Genomic DNA, 19,394 nt, shown 5'->3' with positions numbered 1-19,394 from the left:
CATTGCAAAGAGAAACCAATCAACACGCATATCCAAGAGCAGGCTATGAAATGTTTAGAAATACTATTCTCTCAGTTGATGATTCTGTTTTATTAATAGTAATTTCTCAACTCAAGGTAATGCAAAAATCAGTCGACTGACATTAAGAATACACGAAATCCGCACTTATAAATCAAAGAAAATATTGCCAAGCTATTTGTAAAAAGACCTTCAAAATCAATAATCCCATTTATTAGATAATACCAGCGTCAAAGTTTAGACACATCTCGGTTGAAAGTTAAAGCTCTTCTTACATTCCCACTATAAATTTCTTTCCAGAGGGACCAATATGAGCTAGATATTCAATGAGAAAAAGAGAGAGTTATGTTGATCTGGAAATAATGAAAATCATACGACTACGAACGGAAATAGGAATGAGAAACCGACTTACAGCGACGGGATAAACGTCGCCTTTAGTACCAAAGGCCATGAAGATTGCAGTCGGTTTATTTCTTTCCTCCATCTCCATCTCCGACTCCATTATTTTATCACCTGTTCCAGACAAAGCTCTTCTCTTCTTCTCTTCTCTCGGACGTTATTATTTCATCTTTTTCTTTTTATTTTGGTTGGATAGAGCATTACTCTAACATTACTAGGAATGTTTCGGTGGGCAAAGGAACTGGGGAATCTCCCTCGAAAGAAGCTTTTGATTAAAATCAATTGAATTTCTTTCTTGGGGTTTCTAATCACAAACGGGCTTTCAGTCAGCCCAAGCCCATGTCTAATCCTTGTTTCTGCCTAAAGAAGCCACCCGAGCCTTAACTGAATACATGAACCGAGCTCCGTTAAGTTTGCTTGGACCGAATCGAGTTCGACTCGAGGAGTCCGACCCACCTACCACCCAACCCGAATTAGGGTTACACCACTCGGAGCTTGGAATGCGCCCGAAAAGCAAAAAAGACCGCGAAGAAGACACTCGAGCTTGACCTCTCTGCCTGCTGTCTACCTTCAGTTTTAGCACCTTTGGGATTCATGGAATTTGGAGGAGCTTCTTCTAGGGTCTTCCACGGTGACCAATTCCGTTGCCTCAGCCCCTCTCCAAGGAAATTTCAAACGCGGACGGACCTCTCGGGCTTTTATCATCGTCGCCCTTCAAGTGTCTCTTTTCACCTTTCTACCACAATTGCTGGCAGAGATTGTACCTGCAAAGCCATTCTGGGAGACAGGAAAGTCTCCGCCGATAAGGTCCTCCTTTCCTTACCCTCTTAGTTTTCGTTTTCCGAGCAACTTTGTACTTCTTATTGCAACTCTGCAAGTTGATAATTAGGTTAGTAGTGGCGATTTTTAGTTAGACTGATTTACTTCATTTTATTTATTTTGTATTTTTTGTCGCATGGGTGAATTTTGTTGTTTCAGGTGAAGAATACGCCTGGACATGAATTTGAGCTTTCAAGTTTAACGGCTTTGTCGCCGTTGGATGGTCGTTATTGGGGTAAAGTTAAGGACTTGGCTCCTTATTTGAGCGAATATGGTCTAATCTACTTTCGCGTTTTAGTTGAGGTGCTCTTCTAATCTCAAACTCTTTTGCATCATATTGTTGAAAATGAAATAAATTATTCATCTGCGTGTGGGACTAATCAAGTGAAAGGGAAATAGATAATCTTTTTTGTGATAAGTAGGGAAATAGATTATCTATGCACGTACGTAAAAATTAAAGTTTATCTATGCACACACTCATGTTATACCAATCATTTCCATTATTATTGTTATTATTTGGTTCTTTGTGGGAGTCTTTTAATATTTGAAGGGCTCATCTTTAATTTAGATATGGTCTGTCAGATCAAATGGTTGCTGAAGCTTTCACAAATTCCCGAAGTCACAGAGGTTCCAAGCTTCAGTGAAGAAGCTCAGTTGCATTTGCAAGGACTGATTAATGGCTTTAGCATGAATGATGCCTTGGAAATTAAAACTATTGAAAAAGTGACAAATCATGATGTAAAAGCAGTGGAATACTTCTTGAAACAGAAATGCCAAACACATCCAGAGATCGCTAAGGTTGGTACTCACTTTTATTAGTTCCTTCAGATTTAGATCTTACCTGCCTATTTACATAACAATCTGTTTTTATAGATTTCATTTTGAAGTTTTAGTATTACCGGACAACCCTCTTTCTCATTCCAGGTGCTTGAGTTTTTTCATTTTGCTTGCACATCGGAAGATATCAACAATCTTGCCCATGCATTGATGCTGAAAGAATCAATGAACTGTGTCATATTTCCTTTAATGGATGAATTGATTGGGGAGATATGTAACACAGCTAAGGATAATGCACACATTTCAATGCTCTCTCGCACTCATGGGCAGGTGATATGCTATATATTGTATATAGTTGGTTTACAAATAATGTTATTATTCACTGAGGGGCTGCAACATTGACCTCTGCCTTGTTGTTGAGCTCTGAATTTATTAAAAATGTATGTCTATAATTTCTCAAAATCTTTCAAAGACTTTTACTCTTGCTATATGAAGGCATTGATCAACATCTTATTTGAACAACATGATGAGATAGAATCAGCATCTTGATGTCTAAACCTGAAGTGTTGATTTTTTATCATTTATATAGTGTAATATTAAGAGTCCGTTTGGCAACACAACTGTTCTCAAGTATTCTCAGATATTCTCATATATTTCCTTCCCAAACATCACTCAAACACAAAATACTTTTCAATTTCAAATCTTCAACTTTTTCATCTAATTATTACAACTTTTCCAAACTCCCAAACAAAACACAAAAAACAACATTTTTTTTTCAAATGTCAAAGCAAAAATAATATTAAAAAATTATATTCAAACAGTTTGTTAACTTTATAATATTTTTATTCAACTTTTTCTCTCTCATTTCCCAAAACCCAATAAAACATCTTAATTCTAACCATTTCACAACTGTTCACAGATATGTTGAGATATTCCAAGTATCCAAATGGACCCTAACTCTTACATACTCATAGATAGATCATCTTTTTTTTTTTTTTGTGCCTACCTTAGCCAGCTTCACCTACAACTTTGGGGAAGGAAATGGCAGTTTTTGCCGTCAGGTTAAGCAGAGAAAGGCGGGATATTTCTCAGGTTGAGATAATGGGGAAGTTTGCTGGTGCAGTTGGAAATTACAATGCACATCTTGTTGCATATCCGGATGTTAAGTGGCCTCAAATTGCTAAAGAGTTTGTAAAATCACTTGGACTGAGTTTCAATCCCTACATCACTCAGGTATGTTTCTTGCCTTTTTCCTACAAAGTAAGTATGTGTGGTATTTGGTTCACGTGCCATATCTACATTAATCCGTAAATTTGTAAGTTTATAGAGAATGGAAAGAACTTTTATTGATTCGTAATATTAACCTACCAACTGCTTTTGAAAAACTCTTTCCGTGGAATCTCTGGTAGACCATGACTATATGGCAAATCTTTTGAATGGATATTAAGTTACCTATGCATTTATTATTCTTCTGATTGATTTCTCTGCTTGTTCTGCAGATAGAAACTCATGACTATATGGCAAAACTTTTTCATGCAATTATCCAATTCAACAATATATTGATTGACTTTGATAGGGATGTATGGGGCTATATATCTTTGGGTTACTTTAAGCAGGTTAGCATCTGATGTAAATTTTAATTTTGAATACATGGTTCTAAGTTCTCCCCTTGCAAAAAATTGACATGTTTCAGGTTTGAAATTTGAACAGATAACCAAGGCCGGGGAGATTGGATCTTCAACTATGCCTCACAAAGTGAATCCTATAGATTTTGAAAATAGTGAAGGTAATCTTGGTGTCGCCAATGGAGGTTTATCTCATCTAAGCATGAAGTTACCTATTTCACGTTGGCAGGTACGACCTCCTCCAGTTTCCATTTAATTTTTCTTTTCTTCCTTGAATCTTATTGTTGGTTCAGGGTGTTGCTCTGAGTCCCTGTGGTAATATTTAATTCTCTGACTAATACAACTAAATCTTCATGAGCAGTTTTTAGTGCTGTTGCAATTTATTCTAAAAATGTAATTGATTGTGGGTTGTTGCAGTCAAGCAAATAAATCACTTGTTTTATGTTGCATTTGCAGCGTGACTTGACTGATTCTACTGTTCTGAGGAATATGGGTGTAGGACTAGGGCATTCAATTCTTGCCTACAAAAGCGCACTACAGGGATTGGCAAAGCTTCAGGTATGCTATATGATATAGAATTATGTTGCATGTCTTCCACAAGGTGGCTGATTATTGTTGCGAAACTAAGTGATAAATGGAGGTTACTCATCTATGGAGATATTTTTGTCATCCATTAATTCACTGCTGCTGATCTTATGCTAGCACATATTAGAAAACTCAATAGCTGACAACTCCATATCACCTTTTTAGTGTTCTCTTTTTGAAAGTGAGAAATGATTGATGATTTTCTATGCTGGGGCATCTTTTTCCCTCTCATGGATTTGTTTTGAACTAGGTCAATGAAGCTCGCTTGAGTGAGGACTTGAACCATTCATGGGAGGTGCTAGCTGAACCAATACAGACTGTATGTATCTTGTTAAATTTATATGCTTATATACGTGCATGCATAAAATCATTTGATTAAACTGTTTACAATTGCCATATTAGCTTGTGCAAATTGTGAGGTAAGACAGGAATTAGACACCATGATGCAGTGGGAAATATTAGTGCTTTATGTTTTTGTGATAAGTAAAATATTAGTGGTCTTTGTTATGCCATATAAATCTGTCCTCGGGAAAGAGGCTATCTTTCACAGATAGGGTATTCAGCATAATGCATTTAGTATTCATCTACCTAGTTCTGACGTCTTCCCCCATTCTCTTGATAATGTTCTCCTATTTCCTGTGCACCGTTTGCGACTTGAATATAGGTTATGCGGAGATATGGTGTTCCGGAACCATATGAGAAGCTAAAGGAACTAACAAGAGGGAGAGCAGTTACTCAAGAAAGCATAACCAAGTTTATTGAAGGCTTAGAATTACCTAAAGAAGCAAAGAACAATCTGTTGAAGTTAACACCACATACGTATGTTGGAGCAGCTGTTGAATTGGCCAGGACTGTAGACTTGGCCGTTAATATGGTGAATGGTACGAAGGTCTTTGAAACGCATAGTTGAGCAAGTTCAGCAAGAAATGTGTTGCTAAGACTTCTAATAGGGTGTTGGTGCACCACCAGCTTGATCGTTTGTTTATCTTTTTGGAAGAGTGAATGGGCAATTTTTCATCGGATGAAAGAATGTGGACTGTAACTGAAAATGACTGTATCTCACGTATTCGATTGATCGAGGGGAATACATTTTATAGACAATTTTACATCGCATTTTTCATGATGTGATTTGAAAGAAAGGTCAAAGAAGCTTCTTTTCTTTATCCATAAAAACGGAGCGTTTCAACATCCATTGCTTTGCGTTAGTGTAAAAACAAAGCACCATGAACTGCGAGAAGCAAAGAAGCATAATCACAGCTTCAAAAAGGAAAGGATATCTGCGTGGAGGTTGCATGGTTAAGTAAACAATATGAAGAACAACTGAGCACAGCACAATTATAGTTGTCACAAACGAATTGAAGGAAGGTGTCTCCTTCCTATCTTGTCGTCTCCCACTTGGCGCGTGGTAAATAAGGGTGAAGAGAATAGATAGTGCGATGTATGGCAGAATCAATCCGTCGCGACGTAGAAGAGGGAACATAGAGAACAAGGCGTGGAGCGTAATCCATTTAAGAAGAAAAGGCTCTTCCAGTGCCAAAAGGCTTGCAGGCAGAAGAGGCAGCAAAATTGACTTCTCATGCACTGTAAATTAGAGCATCAGCCAGCAATGCAGATAATTATTACTTAAAATAGAAAATTAACTTGGAAAAATAGCACTAAACCAAAGTGAAAGAAACAAGTATTTTGACCTACCTTGGAATGAGAACATATAGAATGAGAATGCACTGTTCACCAGTCCTTAAAGGAAACCCTTGTTGCTTGGGGCCAATATCTGCTGAAGCATTGAAGGCAAACAAGTAGAAACAGTAGCACCGAGGCTGAGAAGCTTCAGCGATTGTGTTGTGAACATTCTCTTCCACTTTATAAAAACTGAAGTGGTGTACCAAAAATTAGCCACATAATCCTCGTATATGCCCCTCTCAAAAGGAGCAAGCCGACGGAGAACCTGGATGTTCACCAAGCTTTAGGTAAGTCATAAAGATTGGGGAGTCGAAATAAACTCAAGAAAACTTCTGTTAAGCACCTTATACATCTATAACCTATTTAATGTTCTCAACGCCTAAACAATATATACTTTCACTTGGAAAACATTTCCATGAATGGTCGTCAGTCCAAATGACATCCCACAATAAACGAGAAAAAGAAGTGAATTGACAATATATGTTTACCCTAAAAAAGGATTCCATAGAATGGATATATGGCCACCAAAAAGTGCAAATGTTCCCAAGACCACAAGGCCCAGTTTAAATACTTCGAGAAGTGGATTCCGGCGCCTAAGACATTTGCCAAAGAGATGGCTGAAAAATGCAGGTGCAAAATATGCAGTCATCTGAAGTAAAACACGACGAGATTCACCAATAAGTTAAGGCATAAAATTTGTTGAACTAATTTCATGATATATGCATATATATATATATATATATATATATATATATCCACACTCACACCATATCTAAAAACAATCATATGTCTATAACCTATAGCATGCACATATCAATATTTTATATCAAACTATGTAAAAGGAAACCCAAATTAGCGACAAAAAAACATTAGCCAAAACAAACAAGTACTCATTTTAGTATTTCTAATAGAATCAAGGCATACTATACATAACAAGATTACATGGTCTTACTCTCCATCACTAGAAAAACAAAAGGTGTAACCCCTTCACTCAATCCAATAATCAAGGCCTTCCCTAAGATCATTAAAGCACATAAACAGAGACCAAATAACAATAATGAAACATGTAGTCGTCCCATGGGTAATGATTTCCTTTGTTTGGAAATTCTGTAGATCATAAGCCACAGAAAACAAAGGAGCCCTTCCCTTCTCTTTTTATGTGAATTTCAGATGTACTATTGTAAACTTAGAAAAATAAGCATTGGCAAAAAAAATTTAAAAGGTGTTATTGCAATTAATAAGCATTGGCAAACTATCGACTCGTTATAAACAATAGATCAGGATGCGTACTAATTTGAAAGAGAAGATACCTGTTTATGGTTGAGAGCAAGACCGAACAAGAAATAAGCTACTAGCTCTTTGTTAGAGTGAACAGCAGCAACAGCTCCAACAGTAAGGCCCAAGCTAATACAATTATACTGACAAAATCAGTAAGGCCGAGAAAAGAGAAATTGATTACTGACTCGTATAAAGTGCCTTAAAAGTTTAAAGGTAGAACAAAGGGGTACAAAAAATTCAATTTGGAACCTGAAAATGACCATGATCTATTAGGATCAGACATGGGCTCAGTAACATAATTGCAATGTGCCATGCTATGTCAGTTTTCTGGCCATGTGGGCGACCACTATAGTATACAAAAACAAAATAGAAGACAGCAGGAAAGAACACCAGTGCATCAGAGGATAGAACTGTCCACCTCATGAGAAGTTTTCTGCATGAAAGAGCATAACACCAGGAAGCTCAAACTAAAAGTGCCAGTGATCAATGAAATTGAAAATTGAAGCGCATAAAAAGGAAAATTCGTTAAACGGAAAAGAATGTCTCATAATACAGACCCAAGATAAGATTCATGGCCTCGAGAAGTGAAGAGAGAAACTGCTTCAGGATGAAATAATCTGATAAATAGACCATGAACATAACTCTGGTAGGCGGTAAGGGGAGGGTAGTCAAGTCCCCAGTAGCTGAGATCATTGGTTGTGCTGTTACGGTACCACTCCTCGACAGGCATATTAAGTGTGATGTCCATCCAATGCCTCTGTGCCTCAAAGTCCCCGTACTTGGGAGGATTTCCTGCGCCAGAATAAGGATGGAGTGATACAGCCACTCTCACTAAAAGTGCAAACATAGAAATGTACAGGAAGGAGGCCGCAATTCCCTTGTGAACCAACCACCACCGAGGATCATCATCAACAACCTCCTCCTTGTCTTTCATCACCTTCCTTCCCCTCCTCTTCTCCATCCATCTTTAACTCTCCCGTCTTAAGCCCACCAATAATCCAGATTTTTGTCGATGACCTGTAAATCACATTTAAAAGAAAAATGTTAAAGAAGCTATCAAAAGCAGATCAATTTATCAACTGTTGGATTGCTGTAACACAGTGCATTGCATCATAAATCGTATGATGCAAATCAGCAGGAGACAAGCTGACGAGACAAAATTCTTGGATCACAATTTACAGAACAACATACAATATGAAGCTAAAAAATATGAAACGAAGGATATTTCTTGTTTTTGGTGCTAAAAGAACAGGATGGCTTCAATTCAAGCAAGTCCCTTCCTTTCAGCAATTCCCTCAAAAATAGAATGCTTTTGACCACACGCGTGGGGATCTCACAAAAAACTTTCCTACGAATCTCGTGAGGCAATAAAAACAAGATTTTTTTAATCCTTCTCATTAATAAACACCGAAAGAAATAGCTACCCTCAACTTAAATTTGTCCCCAAACAAACGTCAATGACATTACATGGCCTTATCAGATTTTTAGCAGAAAATGGACACCCACAAAATGAACAATTCCCATGCCATCAAATCAAGTCACGGCCAAAATCCGATTAAAATGAATCATCAAGATTATGATTCAAAAATATAAGTAAATAAAACAATAAGGCATACCCAGAATCGAAAATAGCATTGTGAGGAAAAAAAAAACCCTTAGCTCATAAAATTAGGCCCAGCCCACCAAGCCTTTACTAAAAACAAAAGGGAGACTATAAAGAGACAAGAAAGAACATGAGTAAGACATGAGGGCTACACATGTCAGGAGAGCCACGAAGAGATGAGAAAGGGATGAGAGATGTGAGAGGCTATAAAGTGTCAAAGGATCAGGGGGAGGTACCGGGCTCTCCCTTAATAAGATCTCCTTCTTCCAGCAACTTTGAGAGGAAGATATCGTCCTCAACAAGAAGAGTTTCGACCTTTTCTATACAGTGAGATATGAGGATTCATGAGTGATTGTAAACTTATATATATTATATTGGAGACTTCCCTCCCCAAACCCCGTGGACATAGGCATATTGTCGAACCGCGTAAATCTTGTGTCGTGTCTTTTTACTTTCACAGCATTTATTTTTCATTCATCGCCATGGATGTACAAAACGCCACTGTACAGCCGCACCGGAACACTGTTGGGGGCTCCAAATAATTCACATCGCGGCACCGGGGGTGTGAATTTGCTCAGGCCCGCGAAACACGACATCAACATTGGCGCTGTCTGTGGGATCTCTGTTGTCCCATAACCAGCGTGTCTTTGGTAGGCCGATAACAACACACTCTCAGAGTTCACGATGTGAAGAAGAAAAAACTGAAACGATGGAAGAAAGAGCTGACGAACAACTTATGATAGCATAGAAGAAGAACGCAATAAAGGTGGAAGAATAATGATTTTCCAGCGCAGAGAATAAAATTCAAATAATGAAGGAAGCTTCCTCCAAATAAGTATTCTCAAGTTCTTGAATTTTTACATTTATAAATAAGGGGGCGAGTAAATATTTACATGCCCAGTCGGAGGTTTGAGCTCCCTTGCACTCAGTTCATTTTAATGAATTGTACAAGGATTAAAATACACAGTAAATACCGAATGCGTAAAGAAAAAAAAACGCTGCTCGAACAATGCAAGTGAAATGCTTAAGTGCATAGTAGCACACAAACACTCTTCAGACCTGTACAATGCTCGGGGAAAACACGGTGCACTTAAGTGCACAGTGCATGAGCATGCACGGTCACCGCCTGGATCGCCGGCGGTCTCTGGCTCCAGAAGCCACGGCCCCCCCACCGGGGGGGCCGTGAATAGTACTCCCAAGCGCACCTAGCCGTGCGCACAGAGAGCAGGCTGAAGCCCACCCACGACACGGCGGGAGATGGGGGCCGGCGCCCACCATGTGGTTCGCCGGCCCCGTATGTCACTGCCAGAGAGCATCACCGGCAGCCCTTCATCCCCGGGAAGTGGCCCCGTCGAAAACAACCGCATACACGGCTTTGCTTGCGGAGGAAAACTCCAAAGCCTAGTCCCGGCAGCTCCTTACCGACCTGCTGGCAAACACCAGGAAACTCGCCGGCGCGGTCTGCTGCCCGTAGGGTGGTTCCCTAACGCCTAGGCCAACCAACGGCAAAAGTTGGTTGTACATGCCATGGGCACACCGTGTGGGTTGGCGCACGTTGTGTGCACCGTGTTTTCCGTCGGCGACCACCACTTGGGCCGTCGACACCTTTTGGCTCCCCCTTCAGCAGCATACTTGCATAGGGCAACATGGGAAACTCAGTTCGGCAACTATAAAGAATGGGAAATCCTCAGTACGGCAGACTCAGCATGGGAGAATCTCACCTCGGTATTCTGCATGCGCGGGCTTCTCAGCTTGGTAACACATGCACAAATTACTCAGTTCGGCAACTACAGAGCACGGGATCCTTCAGCTTGGTAAAGTACATGAATGGAGGCAACGAAACTCGCACGAAACTCAGCATAGGAAAACACTGCTCGGTAAACTACCTACACAGGCCAGCAAGTACCTGCACGGGGTCTTTCAGCTTGGTAAAATACATGCACGGAGCATACACGTCATTACATGAAGAACACCTACTCGGAAACCGCTGCACGAGGAGAACCTACACGGGAACTTCCAGCAGCCCACCAGTTCGAAACAGAACCACCTGCTCGGGGCTCACCAGCTCGGAAGCTATATGCACGGACCCCTTAGCTAGGTCCCTCAAACATGCTCAGTAACCACCCACATGGGTTCCTCAGTTCGGCTACTACATGAACGCACTACTCAGTTCGGCTATTACTTAGTTCAGGAAAACTATTGTTCAGAGATCACCACGCAGGAGCATACACTTCATTAGACGAAGCAAAACTTAAAAACCATCAGACGGCTACACCTATCGTGTGCCGGATAGAATTGCACAACTTACATGAAACTTTTTATTCTGCTCGGTTCGGCTATTCTATTTTGCTCTATTGTGCTATTTTGTTATGCACAGCTTGGATGTTCTGCTCGGCTCGGATTTCCTGCTCGGCTCGGATTTTCTATTCGGATCAGATTTCCTGCTCGGTTCGACTTCCCTGTTCGGCTCAGTTTTTCTGCTCGGATTGGTTTTTCTGCGCGGTTTAGCTATTCTACTCTACTCTGCTGAGCTATTTTTTCTGCTCGGATCGATTTTCCTACGCGGTTTAGCTATTCTACTATGCTCTGCTGAGCTATTTTTTTCTGCTCGGATCGATTTTCCTACGCAGTTTAGCTATTCTACTCTGCTCTGCTGAGCTATTTTTTCTACTCGGATCGATTTTCCTACGTGGTTTGGTTATTCTGCTCTGCTCTGCTGCGCTATTTTATCTGCTCGATTTTCCTGTTCAATTTTTCTATTCTGCTCTGCACAGCAGCATAAGCAAGCGTGGACTCTCCCTGACTAATCAACAACTCCAGGTTTGCAACTTTCAAAATTCATGTGAATTTTGTTTCTACTAACAAAATTGTCTTTGTCATTGAAATAAACTGTCGGGAGCAAAAAGTCAAGAACCGCCCGACCTACTAGAAACAAGCCCGGTCTCTAGATTGGCCACGAAGTATAAAGCACAGGAATCGAGCCATGAGCTCTGACCTGCTAACAGCTATTCTCAACGCAGTCTAAATGACTTGTCGAGCTTCGTGCAAAAAGAAAGGAAGAACCGCGTTGGTGAGGGAGCAGGGCCCTCAAGTTCTGCTAACCTATAAGTGCCAACCCACGAAACACAAAGCAAAGTCTGAATGACTTGCCGAGCTTCGTGTAAAAAGAAAGGAAGAACCGCATTGGTGAGGGAGCAGGGCCCTCGGGTTCTGCTAACCTATAAGTGTCAACCCACGAAGCACAAAACGCAGTCTGAATGACTTGCCGAGTTTCTTGCAAAAAGAAAGGAAGAACCGCATTGGTGAGGGAGCAGGACCCTCAGGTCCTGCTAACCTATAAGTGCCAACCCACGAAGCACAAAGCGCAGTCTGAATGACTTACTGAACTTCGTGCAAAAAGAAAGAAAGAACCGCGTTGGTGAGGGAGCAGGGCCCTCGGGTTCTGCTAACCTATAAGTGCCAACCCACGAAGTACAAAGCGCAGTCTAGATGACTTGTCGAGCTTCGTGCAAAAAGAAAGGAAGAACTGCGTTGGTGAGGGAGCAGGGCCCTCGAGCTCTGCCAACATATAAGTACCAATTCACGAAGTATAAAGCACAGGAACCGAGCTATGAGCTCTGACCTGCTAACAGCTATTCTCAACGTAGTTTAAATAACTTGCCGAGCTTCTTGCAAAGATCTCCATCGAACGGGATTTTCATCGAACAGAATCTCCATCAAACGGAATCTCCATCATAAAAAACAAGTCATTAGACTCTCGTGAGCTCCGCGCTCGCACTATTACGCGGTCGAGTCCACTCCCGCACTATTCGAGCTTCGCGTTTGCTTTATTACGCGGTCGAGTCCAACTCCCGCGCCATCCGAGCTCCGCGCTCGCGCTATTACGCGGTCGAGTCCAACTCCCGCACCCTTCGAGCTCCGCACTATTACACGATTGAGTCCACTTCCCGCACCATTTGGGCGATCACAACATACGCATACTCATTAAAACGCAGGATATCAGTTCGCAAACCCGTTCACCTTCAATGTACCCGCCCAGGTCAGAAATTCTCATAAAGAAGTTGAGGAAATAGGAGCGAAAAGATATTGAAGAAATAAGAGCGAAAAGATATTGAGGAAATAGGAATACAATAAATTTTCTTTTTAATTTCCAGCCCCAAAATGGTGCTAAAAATTTACGGGGTTTTGTGAGGGGAAGAAATACCCATAGCCCATAAAATTAGGGTCCAGCCCACCAAGCCTTTACTAAGGACAAAATGGGACCATGAAGAGACAATAAAGGACATGAGTGAGACATGAGGGCTACACATGTCAGGGGGCAGGAAGAGATAAGAAGGGGATGAGCAGGGGTGGAACTAGGATTTAGTGCGTAGGGGGGCGCTTAGCAAAATGCGTCGTATGTAGGGGTGAGCAGTAATCGACATTTAAGGTAGCAAAGTGCGTCACCGACATTTAACATTAACTATATAAGGTTGTTATCTAGGGACAAACTAAATTATTAAAGCCATTCATCTAAACCTCTCACTTGAGCTCCATCAGACTCAAATGAAAGATAAAAATTAAGATAGAAATAGCCAAATAATATTTTTTGAAGCAAATGATAAAAATTAAGTAAACAAAGATAAATTTTTTGTTGAATCTAAGATTGAATATTGTAAAGTCTCTATAATATAGATAGAAATAGCTATACGAGATTTGTTGCATTCACTCCTAATTGTTAACTTAATGGTAGTATATATGTACTTACTAACAAAACTAATCCAAACAAGCTAGCTAGTGGAAGACTTAAAAGGAAAAATGTAAATAAATAGGAAAATGAGGTTGTAAATTTACCAAATAACTTATAAAAAAAGACCAAGATATTTTATTGCCTCTTATGAGATGTAAAAAAAAATGAGAATGTGAGATTTTATTAATGACAAAAAATAGGTATAATTATGAAAAAATTATTAAAAAAACTAAAAAAAACCTAGACAACTAAGTACTAAATGAGATTTTTGAAAATGTTTTGGGGTGGGGCGGGGGGGGGGGGGAAATTATCTTTATATTATCTTTATATTCAGATATCTTTGAAAAAACCATATACTAAAGCATATTTTTGAAAAACTTATTGCCCCCCAACCACCAACGTGGGTTTGCCCCTAGGGACGAGAGATGTGAGAGGTTATAAAAGTGTCAGAGGATCAAGGGGGAGGTACCGGGCTCTCCCTTAATAAGATTTTCTTCTTCAAGCAACTTTGAGAGGAAGACATCTCCCTCAACAAGAAGAGCTCTGACCTTTTCTATACAGTGAGATATGATAATCCATGAGTAATTGTAAACTGATACATATTATATTAGAGACTTCCCTCTCCAAACCCTGTGGACGTAGGCATATTGCCGAACCACGTAAATCTTGTGTCGTCTCTTTTTACTTTCACAGTATTTATTTTTCATTCACCGCCATGGGCGTACAAAACACCACCGTATAGTCGTACTGGAACACTGTCGGAGGCTCTAAATAATTCACATCGCAGCACCAGAGGTGTAGATTTGCCCAGGCCTGCGAAACACGACATCAACAAACATATTACGTGATTTCTAGGCATAGCCAACAATAACCAAGCAAGAACTGGAATGTTTGACCCAGAATCACGGAATGGATCATATAAATCAAGGTCTAAGAGAAACGATAAAACGCAAATAAATTGATGGGAAAAACTGAACAGAGAGAGTAACGAGCCGAAGTACCAATCGTTCCGGGTTTTGTTGGTACCGTTCGGTCAGAAAATTGGTCCGTGACATTTAGGCTATCTTGGCCCAAGTCTAAATGTCACAGAGGCCCGATGTAATGATATATGGGCCAGACTCCTATCAGTTCTCACTGTGAATTGTGGCTAGAATTTTTATTGAAGAAAGCCCAAAAATAAGTCGGGTTCGGTTCAAGCTGGAGTTCGGGTTTGGGCTACTTTGCTAAAAAAAAAAAAAAAAGCCCGTGTTTTCAGAAGCCATTGAACAGAACAAGTGGGGGAAGTACTGAAGGCTTGGCAAGATCATGGCGAGCAGCAACGGAGGAGGAAGAGAAGAAGAGCAACTGAAACGATTGGCAGAGGAACTGAGCAAAAACCTCAAGGAAGGTGAGAGAATTCTCGCACCCACTAGGAGACCCGACGGTACCCTCCGGAAGCCAATCCGGATTAGGGCCGGCTATGTCCCTCAAGAGGAAGTCGCCATTTACCAATCTAAAGGCACCCTGGTACATACCAGCACTATCCCCCTTGTTTGGCTTCTCGGAAAACTCATGAATCTCTTGGAAAATCATGATATCAGCTTTTGATGTGTATATGCATAAACAAACTTGCATAGTAAAAAAATAAAGTCATATCTACCAAAATCCAAAGGTTTTTGGCTTACTAGTAGTACGTATGCGTTTGGGAATTTCAGGTTATAATTCGAAGTTTAATGCTTTTTTTTGGTTGAGGAGAACTATGATTTTCAGTTCATTTAGCAACAAGAAAGATGTAAGAACTTCTAGTTATGTGCTTTTTCTGTTTAGTTTCTTTCTTTTTATCGGTACATTGAAATCGTCTTAATTGGCCAAGGACAGAGGGAGTGTATGGGATAAGCTTATTGATAATCAAAAGAAGGGTTACCCAAGTACACAGGGAGTATATGACATAAACACCCATAGCGAGAAATACAAAAGTACAAGAAAGTTCTAAAAGCCAGAAATATAAACATACTTATCAAAAAGAAAGAAAGAAAGAACCCGATAATGAGCAACCATTTATTGGTACAGGGTTCTAACGCTTGAATAAAGGTTGTGTGTCTGTCACTCTCTCACAATTCTTGAAATTTGTTTGTATGTGTTCGTCAAAATCCAAGTGATTGTTGTTAGTCTAAAAAGAGAAGAAGGTTTTTGGCAAAAGAAGAAAAGCAGGGGATTATAATTCCTACCTTCCTACGATTACTCAGCATGAAGGGTCTTCTTGGAGGCTAGTTGTCTCAATGGATTGATGGGGCTTCTGTGGTGCTTTTGTGATGCAGTGGAAAAAGGAGATGTCTTCACAGGTGGGGCCTCCAGGTTATGATCCTGAATTGGATACAAAACCCAAGACTAAGTCGGTAAAGAGGAATGAAAGAAAGAAGGAGAAGCGGCTACAGGTACGTTTCTCAGCTGTTTATGCTATAATTGCCTTATTTAATAGTTCTTTTGTCGTTAAATTGTACTACATTTTAGCAATTCCTTTGGGTTTAGGAACAGTCTTAAAGAGAAGAATTGATTCTTTTTTTTAACTCTCTCTCTCTCTCTCTCTCTCTATCTCTTTCTCTCAAGGCAGGCTCGATAAAAGATAGAGTCACTTCTTGGACCTGCCAAAGATGGAATTATTTATTGGACTTGCCTTAATACTTTTAAATTTTGGGCATACTTTCAAGTTGAAATTGAAGAGGGTGGATGGGAGGTAGATTTAGAACTCGTTTGATTATATAGTTCAGATGAGATGAGATAAGATGTTTTGTTGGAAGTTGAATGAAATATTGTTAGAATATAATTTTTTAATATAATTTTTATTTTAGAATTGAAAAAAGTTGAATTGTTTATTATATTTTGTGTGGGAGTTTGGAAAAGTTGTAGTGATGAGATGAGATGTTTTGTATATCCAAACCAAGACTTATCAAAAAAAAGGATGAGGAAAAACAATATTTTTTTTTCGACCAGGAGATGTTGATTTATCTCACATCGCAAAAAAAAAAAAAAAAAAAAAATGACTGAATCTAAAAAACATTTTAGCACCACTAGAGCGATGTTGTACAATTAGTTGTAGATAGTGTTGATGTTTTATTTTCTTTCTTTATTTGTTTGTTTTAATTATGTTCAACAAGATCTTTATGCTTTTACTCCTTGAAGATTTACCATTCTCATATATAAAGAAGTTTGTCTTAGTGGGGAAAAACAAGAAAGAAAGAAAAGGAGTGAGGGACTGGGGGTTACTGAAATTATTGGTTGCTAACAAGGATAAGAATAGCCCTACCTAATAATAATGATGGTCAATGGAAGGGAAAAATCATGCAAGGGTGAATCTCTGCATATTTTATTTTCTGGGCTGGTGAATCTCTGGAATAAAATTTGATGAAACACCTTTGATGAGGCAGTGTATTGGCACAAGAACTGAAAAGGCTGTTTACCATTTATAGTCCTTTTTAAAAAAAAAAAAAATTAAGTTCCTACTAATGTCATGCAAGTTGCTTGTTTTCGTTGATTTATCCTCCAGGCTGCCCTTGAAAAGGGTAAGAACTTGGAACAAACAGTAGCCGGGGAGATAATAACGGAAGAGCCACTACCTGTCGAAGATTTAGGTACTGAATTGGAATCTGTCAAGCAGTTAACATCTCAGATGAATGAGCTAGCTGTTTCCACAAATGCTACTGTAATTTCCCCTCCCTTGGACTCCACGAAGGAGTCAAATTCAGGAAACCCAGTTCAGGATATTGATAAAAGGATTCGAGCACTTAAAAAGAAGGTAGAATTCATACTTTTAGCATTCACTGCAAACAAAAATGAGCATGTTTTGCAGTACCCATCTAATATCTTATTTGAGTTTTGCATGGGAGAATAGCTGTGTGTTTTGCAAACCCCAGATCAAGGAATACGTTGATTTCAAAATGAAGACCTTTGTTTGAATGGAAAAAAATCACTGGAATTAAACGCCGTCAAATTAAATTATTAGAATTGCATATAAAACATTCTCTTCAAAATAGGTCAGTTTCCAACGATTTCATTTGTTTTGGATTTTAGCATTTGTCCTAGTGATTTCTCAAAAATACTTGCCATGTCTCTTCAATCCCATGTACTGTGTTCTTCGTTCGGCCTCATTGTCAGAGTTCTCATCAGATTTCATCGATACCAATAAAGGCAACCCAACAGATTAAAACTTAAGGTCTTTTTTACGCTTTACCAAAGCTCTCTTGAATTTATAGGTATTATCTGTATATGAATCAAATGCAAAAGTACTATAAAATCTTCATGCTTTGAGCATTAATCAGTTCAGGATTTGGCAATAGTTGCACATAATCAAACTTTATAGAGAGTGTTACCTTGCCCATTCATCTTCATGCAACTTGAGGTTTTCTGAAGTGCTTCTGCATTTTCATCATGTAATCTGCATGTTTGTGTGCAACTGTCTTTGTGTTATTTGTGATTTGACCGCTATTTGTTATTGTTTTTTTTATTTTTTTTATCAGTAGATAGGAAAATAAATTAATAAATGTGTGATTTGTGATCTGCATGTTATCTATATGCTTCTTTTTTTTTTTTTTACTTCTCCCTTTCCATTGCTCGATTTTTCTTGATCCTCTTGTTGCACCAATGTTTATGTTCCATTTTAGGAATAAGGTAACGATTTTCCAGCGTGGAGATAAACCCAAGGTGCTAGGAACTACCAGAAGTCTCTAGACCAGACTCAATTAGCAAACTACGATTGATTCACAAGAATTCAAAACTTAAGTAATGGAAGATTTTTATTAAAAAAAAAAGGCAGCCATAGCGCATAAGGATTTCAGAAGCTCACTGATATGTCCCTAATCAGAACTAACCAATGCCATAGTTTGTCCAAATCAAGAATGTTTTAACCATGGACTTCTTGGGACATGATTCTCAAAACCATACAAGAGTTCCCTAAAATTTAATTCAATGATGTGTGAGCCCCACACGTTGACACCAATTACATGGCTGCATCATTTGCACATATTGATAACATGTCAAGTGGTTTCATAACATGGTTTGCTGTTGTGATCAACAAATATTTTCTGAAAGAAAAAAAAAAAGACCAAATTTTGCGAACTCGGTCAACTTAACTGGTTTGACTTTTCAAGTGTGTAGATCGAGCAGATTGCCACTTCAAGCCCACCAACTACCAAGCTAAGGCCAATGCAGTGAATGCACTCTGCTTCCCTATCTGATCTGTACTTCAGATTGGCACCAGAGGGGGATCATGGAACTCCAAACACGGGAGTTGTAATTGTAGTGGGTAAAAAAGTTAAAGAAGGGAACATTGTTGTTAGTTATTTAGAATAGTTTTGGCTCATTTAACCCCATTTTGTTGGTTCAATTGGAGGGAAGCACGACGAAATAATCGGATGGCAGTACGCCCTATGATCTCTGGTACTTTTCAAATCATGGTTAGGTGAAAATATCAAAAACCACAATGATCCAAAAAATGGCTTGGAGAAGGCTCGTGATGTATGTGGTCATGAGGTTTTATATGCTTAGTTCACTTAATTGGTTGCTCATTTCTGCAGATTCGACTTACAGAAGCTCAACAGCAGAAAAGTGCACAAGATATGAAGCCAGAACAGGTGGAAAAATGGACGAAGCTTGAAGGCTGGCGAAAGGAACTAAAACTTTTGGAGGATAAAAAGGCTGAAAGGGCAGTATCGTGAACTAGGATTGGGTGGAGAAACTGTATGGTCGGAACTGGAGTTCATCTGTCTCTTTGGTTCTTGTCAGCTGTTTTGTACAAAACATCTCGATTGACCATGTGAGTTCATTGTTGCAGTTGTTCCACCACTCAGGATTTAGCAATTTTTTCGTACTAAACAATTGCTTCAAATGCATGATTCCCAAGTCCAAA

General features: G+C 39.4%; 4 protein-coding genes and 1 long non-coding RNA gene across 9 annotated transcripts in view; 3 read left to right on the top strand and 2 right to left on the bottom strand.

Annotated features, from left to right (window-relative positions):
* Positions 1-724, bottom strand: part of LOC121255400 (sterol 3-beta-glucosyltransferase UGT80B1) — an 11,093-nt gene extending 10,369 nt beyond the window's left edge. For all 4 annotated transcript variants that reach the window (XM_041155701.1, XM_041155703.1, XM_041155702.1 and 1 more), the window contains exon 1: positions 431-724. In XM_041155701.1, coding sequence (XP_041011635.1) covers positions 431-520 — 90 coding nt within the window. In that variant the 5' untranslated portion in view covers positions 521-724. The remainder of the gene's footprint in view (positions 1-430) is intronic.
* Positions 1-19,394, top strand: part of LOC121255526 — a 19,603-nt gene extending 209 nt beyond the window's left edge. The window contains exons 2-3 of the long non-coding RNA XR_005938784.1: positions 358-360; positions 19,221-19,394. This is a non-coding gene — a long non-coding RNA (uncharacterized LOC121255526). The remainder of the gene's footprint in view (positions 1-357; positions 361-19,220) is intronic.
* On the top strand, positions 869-5,320 carry LOC121255394 (adenylosuccinate lyase-like). Its single transcript, XM_041155691.1, has 10 exons — positions 869-1,224; positions 1,396-1,539; positions 1,819-2,034; positions 2,161-2,343; positions 3,025-3,246; positions 3,513-3,629; positions 3,724-3,867; positions 4,095-4,196; positions 4,474-4,542; positions 4,888-5,320. Exons 1-10 carry the CDS (start codon positions 1,012-1,014, stop codon positions 5,131-5,133), a joined length of 1,656 nt encoding a protein of 551 aa, XP_041011625.1. The 5' UTR covers positions 869-1,011; the 3' UTR covers positions 5,134-5,320.
* On the bottom strand, positions 5,349-14,511 carry LOC121255417 (probable dolichyl pyrophosphate Man9GlcNAc2 alpha-1,3-glucosyltransferase). Of its 2 annotated transcripts, XR_005938775.1 has the most exons (8): positions 14,358-14,511; positions 7,739-8,198; positions 7,431-7,614; positions 7,214-7,321; positions 6,392-6,552; positions 5,997-6,168; positions 5,916-5,954; positions 5,710-5,804 (listed from the first exon to the last, which is right to left on the bottom strand). XR_005938775.1 is itself a non-coding variant. In XM_041155720.1 (7 exons), exons 2-7 carry the CDS (start codon positions 8,140-8,142, stop codon positions 5,365-5,367), a joined length of 1,347 nt encoding a protein of 448 aa, XP_041011654.1. In that variant the 5' UTR covers positions 8,143-8,198; positions 14,358-14,511; the 3' UTR covers positions 5,349-5,364. The 2 variants fall into 2 exon arrangements, 1 of the variants encoding a protein (XP_041011654.1); XM_041155720.1 differs by lacking the exon at positions 6,392-6,552 and having other exon boundaries at positions 5,349-5,804.
* LOC121255486 (partner of Y14 and mago-like) lies at positions 14,767-19,394 on the top strand. Its single transcript, XM_041155842.1, has 4 exons — positions 14,767-15,019; positions 15,811-15,927; positions 17,037-17,285; positions 19,063-19,394. The coding sequence occupies exons 1-4, from the start codon at positions 14,819-14,821 to the stop codon at positions 19,201-19,203; spliced, it is 708 nt and encodes a 235-aa protein (XP_041011776.1). The 5' UTR covers positions 14,767-14,818; the 3' UTR covers positions 19,204-19,394.

Source organism: Juglans microcarpa x Juglans regia, chromosome 3D (assembly GCF_004785595.1).
Source record: "Juglans microcarpa x Juglans regia isolate MS1-56 chromosome 3D, Jm3101_v1.0, whole genome shotgun sequence".
NCBI lineage: Eukaryota > Viridiplantae > Streptophyta > Magnoliopsida > Fagales > Juglandaceae > Juglans > Juglans microcarpa x Juglans regia.
Note: the sequence above shows the minus strand (reverse complement) of the source record. Positions and strands in the feature narration are given on the sequence as shown.

Bases quoted from the DNA above. Each gene is read 5' to 3' on its own strand.
- LOC121255417 (XM_041155720.1), bottom strand. From the start codon at position 8,142: ATGGAGAAGAGGAGGGGAAGGAAGGTGATGAAAGACAAGGAGGAGGTT. The intron at 7,615-7,738 runs GTCTGTATTATG...TCTTTCATGCAG, and splicing joins GGCCATGAATCTTATCTTGG to AAAACTTCTCATGAGGTGGA. The intron at 5,955-5,996 runs AGATATTGGCCC...TTTAAGGACTGG, and splicing joins TTTGCCTTCAATGCTTCAGC to TGAACAGTGCATTCTCATTC.
- LOC121255486 (XM_041155842.1), top strand. From the start codon at position 14,819: ATGGCGAGCAGCAACGGAGGAGGAAGAGAAGAAGAGCAACTGAAACGA. The intron at 15,020-15,810 runs GTACATACCAGC...TTTGTGATGCAG, and splicing joins ACCAATCTAAAGGCACCCTG to TGGAAAAAGGAGATGTCTTC. The intron at 17,286-19,062 runs GTAGAATTCATA...TCATTTCTGCAG, and splicing joins TTCGAGCACTTAAAAAGAAG to ATTCGACTTACAGAAGCTCA.
- LOC121255394 (XM_041155691.1), top strand. From the start codon at position 1,012: ATGGAATTTGGAGGAGCTTCTTCTAGGGTCTTCCACGGTGACCAATTC. The intron at 1,225-1,395 runs GTCCTCCTTTCC...TTGTTGTTTCAG, and splicing joins GGAAAGTCTCCGCCGATAAG to GTGAAGAATACGCCTGGACA. The intron at 4,543-4,887 runs GTATGTATCTTG...ACTTGAATATAG, and splicing joins TAGCTGAACCAATACAGACT to GTTATGCGGAGATATGGTGT.